The sequence below is a fragment of the Canis aureus genome, chromosome 2 (genome assembly GCF_053574225.1).
Source record: "Canis aureus isolate CA01 chromosome 2, VMU_Caureus_v.1.0, whole genome shotgun sequence".
NCBI classification, from domain to species: domain Eukaryota; kingdom Metazoa; phylum Chordata; class Mammalia; order Carnivora; family Canidae; genus Canis; species Canis aureus.
The window spans coordinates 57,403,069-57,409,817 of NC_135612.1; the positions used below are offsets into that span (position 1 = coordinate 57,403,069).

General features: G+C 51.0%; 1 protein-coding gene across 2 annotated transcripts in view; it reads right to left on the bottom strand.

Annotated features, from left to right (window-relative positions):
• Positions 1–4,247, bottom strand: part of IL16 (interleukin 16) — a 101,966-nt gene extending 97,719 nt beyond the window's left edge. Inside the window, exon 1 of one of the 2 annotated variants that reach the window (XM_077874110.1) lies at positions 3,747–4,247. In XM_077874110.1, the coding sequence (XP_077730236.1) occupies positions 3,747–3,786 (40 nt within the window). In that variant the 5' untranslated portion in view covers positions 3,787–4,247. The remainder of the gene's footprint in view (positions 1–3,746) is intronic. The other variant, XM_077874111.1, reaches the window with a different exon arrangement.
• Positions 4,248–6,749: the final 2,502 nt, after the last annotated feature.

Sequence of the window (6,749 nt, forward strand, 5' to 3'; positions counted from 1 at the left end):
ATACTGAACTCAGATTAATTACATACACGCTGAAGTGTTTAGAGGTGAAGGGTAGTGATGCCTAAAACTTATTCGGAAACATATCCAAAAACTTAGATGGGTGCATGGATGGGCAGACAGACGACAGGATGGATGGACACGCGATGAGACAAGTAGAGTAAAATGTTACTTGGAGAATTAAAGCAGTGGGGTGTGCCCACTGACGACAGTTCTTCCCACTTTTCTGTATGTTGGAATGCTTTTTTATTGTAATATTTTGGAAGAAATGCAATTGAGAGCAAGCTCGAGAATCCATGATTTGGGGAATGGGTAAACCAGTTGTGGCACAGGCATCTGATGTGGGTTTCTGGGGCCAGAGAGCTGGAGGTTCGGCTAACTCTGCAGGAACCGACAAGCCCCACCGTCCAGGAGCAGGATGCGTGCGTGTGAGGGTCGCCGTTGACGCGGCTCGGCCACAGGACCTACAGAACGCCGAGGACACGGGCTTTAGAAACAGACCCGCCTCGGCTCGACTCTGTGTGGCTGCCTCATTGCTATTCACCTGTAAAGTAAAGACAACCGTGTTCACCTCCCAGGGGCATGGGGAAGGTCAAAGCAGCCTGTGCCTGGTGCCGCGGGATGCTCAGGAGGGAGAGAGGCCCGTGTCACAGAGACGCTTCCGGGATGTGCACCTGGGGGCCGGCGCCCCAGGTGTGGGGAACACAGGTGAGTGACTCATGCTCACAGAGGAGTTTCTTGAGGCCTCTCCCCTCCAGCACAAGCTTGTATTTCCTGAGCTAACAAGTCACCATGATTATTTTTCTTAAATGCTGCAGAGAAAACAGGTGGAAGTATACTAAAAATGCTCACAGTGGCTCATAAGCTGGTGAGATTTGAGGTAGTTCTTTTTTCTCATCCTTGCCCTATGAGGTTCTGTTCCCTTTACCTAAAGCTTGCTTTCCCACCCCTACCCCCACCCAATTCCTGCACATCCTTCAGAAAACAGCTCAAACAGCACCCCTGCAGGGAAGCCCCCCTGACCCACTGGGTTAGTTCCCCATCAGAGCACCCCAATGCACCTAACCCTCTTTCTCTATAGATTTACACACATCTGCGTAAACGGCCAGGCTCGTGACACCCATTAGATCTCCAGAACCCAGCCTAGTGCCTGCAACCTAGAATGTTCTTTTTTTTTAAAGATTTTATTATGTATTTATTTATGAGAGACACAGAGAGAGAGAGGCAGAGACACAGACAGAGGGAGAAGTAGGGTCTCTGTGGGAAGCCCAATATGGAACTTAATCCCAGGACCCTGAGATCACAACCTGAGCCACCCAGGCATCCCAGCCTAGAATGTTCTAAATAAATGGCTGACAATGAGTTCTAAATGCTTGAGAAAGTGACTTCATTCTTTGCAGCTTGAAACAGAAATAGGAAATGGGTGGTAGGGTGGGGAGGGCAATAAGGTAGACTCAGTACATCCACACTTGTCTTGGGTGACACCACGTAGCTCTCAACTATCAAAGAAGCATGGCGGTCCCTCAGATGGCTTTACTTCTCCCTTGATCACAGACCCCACTCCTGATGCTCCAGCCCCACACAGAGCCTCCCTCTGCAAACCCTCCCTGCCCACGCCAGTCATGGAGAGGCACAAGGGTCCCCCGGTCCTGGGATTCCATTTCCAGCTGAAGGAAAGGAGGCACCTGCAGAGGACATCATGTGACCGCCGGTTGGGTAGACAAGCGAGCGCTACGTCATGTGCTCAGAATGTGTATCTGTGAGATGGCAGGACTAGAAGCCTTCTTAGAGGCAACTCTCCTCCACCAGCCTTCACCCACCTTCTAGACAAGGACAGTGAGCCCCCTGGTACGGAAACGGGCTTCCCCAGGTCACGTTGCACTGTAAGGATCTAACTGGACAGGTGTCTGTGCATTTAACCCTCAATTATCCTACAGCTGAACTCAGAGAATGGGACTTACTCATCACTATTAAGTGACATTATAGGGTGTCTCCCAGATTAGCTCCCAGACCCAGGACCGAGGTACTTATTTCCACAGCTGATGAAGAGCCACTTGTAACAGTCAGAATCTCTTTCCAAGAATGACCCTCTGCTGAAGACAGCTGCCTTGCCCCAGGCTGTGCCCTGATCCTAGGGCAGCCCACAGACATGATGGGTCATTGCAGGTGTACAAAACCCATGGGATCACCTGGATCATAGCTGCATCCTGCCCAGCATCTCCTTCTGGGAGAAGGACACACAGATGGTGTCCCCAGACACACTCTCCAATGACCTTCCTACACGAATTGCTGTCTCAGAGGCTTACCAGAAAACCCAACCACTCATGGCAATGTGGCCAGGGACACGAAGCGGCAAGGCCTCCCCAGAAACAAAATGGTTTCACCAAATATTGAGCACCTACTGAATACCAGATCAATCCCAGCCCTTGACGACTCCCCAGTAAATGCACCCATGTGGTCCATAGCCAAAGGGAGACATTCCAAATGCTAGACCCCCTGGCTGCAAGAGAGAGGGTGCATGGCTGCCTGGCCATGGAGGGCTCCCTCCATCCCCAAGCCCTGAGTGCTCTGTGAGGGCTGCCATGGCCCCATAGGGCAGGAGCATGTACAGGAGCTGCCCTATTCTGGGTGTCACTCATACGATGCTCTGGCCATCTCCATGTGTGATCTCCGTGATTGCTTCTATAGTCCCAAGAGGTAGGAATGAACTCACAATATCCATTTTGCAGAGGAGGAGACCGAGCCTTGGAGAGGTTGAATGCCTTCCCCCAAACCAACTAGCCTGTGCATCACAGCGCCAAGACCGCATCCCGGGTGGCTGGACCCCACAGCCTGGTTCTTGGTCCCCACGTCCCACTGCCCTCCTTCAGACTTCAGAGATGCTTTGATGCAACCTAACCAATTGGCCTCTGGGCTCTGGCTCTATCGTCCATATCTCCCTGGAGCTGGAACACTCAGAGTGTGCCTTTGACTTGTCTCATTCCCCCTTTTTAAAGAAAACCATGTGTTTACTCTCTGATGCCAAAGTTACAACAGGGCTGAAGCTTTGCCAGTGTTAACTTTAAACGTTGGGCAGAGGGGTTAAAACCCTCCCTGGTGCCTGTTTATTTGTGTTTCCAGAGCAAAAGGAGGTCGGCTAAAGAAATGATCTCGGATCTACTGGGCTGTCCCTGCAAGAAGGCAGGGAGTCTGGCCGGGAGACTCAGGCCCCTCCCAGCCTCACCTCTGCCCTCCCCATGCCCAGCTCTGCAAGGCTCAGATGGTCTCCTGCTCCATTCTCCCCAGACACCAAGCAGCTCCCTCTCCTGTCCTGTTTCCTGCTGGGACCAGAGCTCAGCGGGTGGGGACCCTGACAACTGCCCATTTATCTACTGATGTCCCTGCCCCTGCTCATTGAGAGCCACACTCACAGAGGAAGCGAGGGCTCATAAAAGCCAACTGCCCCGGCTGTTCTCATCCCCTCGGGGGACCTGCCCTCACCCGTCACCTCTCTGCCAACCAGCCTAGAGAGCACACAGGCAGCTCTACAAGGACAATGCAGACAGACAGAGATGTGTCCTGCTGCACCACACGTGCACACACACGGGCGAGCGCGCACGCGCACAAACACACACACACACACACACACACACACACTCTATGGCATTATCAAAATCATGCTTTTCCATACCCCTCCGGGAGGATGTCAAGAAGAGGCAAGCCCTCCATCCCCAGCTCCCCGGGAGCCCCCGAGAAGAAGCTGCACTCACCATTCTCCCTCCGAGGGAAGATTCTCTTCTGCAAACTCATGCCGTGCAGGGCTTTGAGGATGGGGCTGAGCCAAAAAGCCCCTCAGAGCCCCAGCCAGATTGAGAAGTCCCGGGGATCACCGGCAGCTCCTGGGCAAGGAATATTTGAATAGGAGTTAAAACTCCGAAGTAGCTCCTCGTTAGAACTGGTTTTCCCCCCGGCAGGGAGGGAGGGAAAAAAATCCCTTTCCCTCTGCCAGCAAATCTTTAAAGTCTCACAACGGTTGCTTCCAACCCCTGCCTTTCTTGCGAAGCAAATGTTCATGAAGGCAATGTTATTTCACTGAATCAAGCCCTCAGATCATAAGCCTTTTCCTGTACCACAAACAGAAATGTAAAACCTCAAACTTTCCTTTGGACTCAGACTCTGTTGGGAGCGGACTGAACACAACCCTCTCTGAGGTCGAATGTATGGAAAATGTGCTAAACGGTTTAGATCATCCCGAGCACTGGACTCGGCTCCCCACCTCCCAACTTTTTTTTTTTCTTCTTTTTTTAAATGAGTTCTGGTGTGTTTATGTAATTGCAAGGGACAAACACAACACCTAAAATCTCTGCCCAAAGTTGAAGTGATTCATTTTCTCCTTCACACACACACACACACACACCACACACAAACACAGCGCCTGTTTAATCCAAGTGAAAACGCCTTTCATAAAATCTGCTAAGGGCTTGGGCAGAGCGGCTGGTGGTGAATGCAGCCTGTGTCCCCAGAAGGGCAGTTGGGCTCCGGGGAAGGTGGAGGTTGCCTTTCATCAGAACAAACAGAAGGCACTCTGACTCCCGCCCGAGTCGGGACAAGCAAGCATAAAAGAAAAGTGGGCACGAGCCCTGGCTAACTGAGCTGTAAAAATGTTTTCTGCCCACTGTACCCAATTTCCCCTGTTTGCCTTCTCATACCAGGAGATTTTATTTTTAGACTTGGACAAGATGTACTATTATTTTAAGTGACCGACTTGATTGCCGGGTTATATAAATCCTTGGATTCCCCACCGAAAAGACCAAAAGAATATACAATAAGTGGGCAAAGAGTCAGAGCTGGAAGCTGGGGAAGAATGTGATGGTTTTGGGAACGCAGACATAGATGATTGGACTGAAAGGAAAGCCTGATCAATCAGATAGGGAGAAAAACCCACCAGGGAAGCAAGCGACACAGACCTGGTCCAGGTCCGGGGTTACCTGTCACCTGCCAAGAGCCCCCAGTCTTCCCAGGTTAGGCCCCAGCCATGGCCACCACCACCGACAGCCCCTGGACCAGGGTCAAGGCCACCACGGCTCAGGTCCTTGGAGTCAAAGGCTCCCGAGTTACGACCGCTGTGCTCAAACCACGCCCAGGTCACGATGGTCCCTCTACCAACACATACGCCCCACGTTTTCCCATAAATAATCATTCTTCAGACCAGTGCCACAGGTTGCCAGAAAAACCTCTGCTGTCAGCACCTGGAGTAGGAACAGCTCCCTGACAGTCATCCCCATCCTGGGATGAGGGTTGGGATCCGGGCTGGCGTGGCCCCGCTGCCCGCCCTACCTGGCCCTGAGCAACCAAGCAATAGCCCAGGTCCCGAAGCTGCAGGACACCGGGGCTCTGTCACCAGCACCGCGGGGACCAGAACCTGGCTTTGCCTCCTAGCAGGACGCGGCCATAGCAACACAGAGAGACAGGGCTACGTAAACAGGGAACGCTTTGCAGAAATTAAAATGATGCGATAAAGTAAGCTTTACTATCATAGAAAGATGTCTGCATTATATTGCCTCATGAAAAGAATAGGGTGCGAACTGCAGAGTGTATGCTCTATAGATGTGAAAGAAGATTAAATTTGGAGAAGTAAAATTATGGGTGTTTTCCTCTACGAACTTCCCAGTGTCCATGCTGATACCCCCACAATTCAGGGAGCAGCTATACCTTTCCATTCATACCACCTAGAGCACGGTAGAAAATTTTTAATTAAAAATAATTTTTCTGGGCAGCCTGGGAGGCCCAACAGTTTAGCGCCGCCTTCAGCCCAGGGCCTGATCCTGGAGACTCGAGATCAAGTCCTGCATCGGGCTCCCTGCATAGAGCCTGCTTCTCTCTCTGCCTGTGTCTCTGCCTCTCTCTCTCTCTCTGTGTCGCTCATAAATAAATAAATAAAATCTTTTTAAAATAATAATAATAATAATAATAATTTCACTTTAAAAAATAATTTTTTAATTGAGTCACTGGCTTTAGAACTTAGTCCTAAATAGATTTTGTCAAGTTGATAGTGAGGACTATAATTTTGAAAGTCATGGCTTTTGATCATATGAATTAAGCCTTTGACAAAGGAGTTTTTATTCGGAGTGGTAGGCAGATTATTGACCCCTACATAAAAGGTCCACATCCTGTAGGAGGAATCTTTGAATGTGTTATGGTGCTTGGAGGGGAGTTAAGGTTGAAGATGGAAATGAACTTGCTGATCAGCTGACTTTAAGATAAAGGGATTATCCTGGATTACCCAGGTGGGACCCATGTAATCAGAAGGGTCTATGAATGTGAGAGGGGGAGGCAGAAGAGGGGGTCAGAGTTTGAGAAGCCACAGTGCCAGCTTTGATGACAGAGGATGGGGCCATGAGCCACAGATGCAGCCACGAGCCACGGATGCAGCCACGAGCCACGGATGTAGCCATGAGGCACAGATGCAGCCATGAGGCTCAGATGCAGCCATGAACCACGAATGCAGCCATGAGTCATGAATGCAGTCATGAGCCACGAATGCAGCCACGAGCCACAAATGCAGCCACAAGCCACAAAGGCAGCCACAAGGCACAGATGCAGCCACGAGCCACAGGTGCAGCCACGAGCCATGAATGCAGCCATGAGCCACAGATGCAACCATGAGGCACAGATGCAGCCATGAGACACGGATGCAGGTGGCCTCCAGAAGGAAATGGATTCCCCCTCCAGTCTCCAGAAGGGAACACAGCCCTGCCAATACCTTGACTACA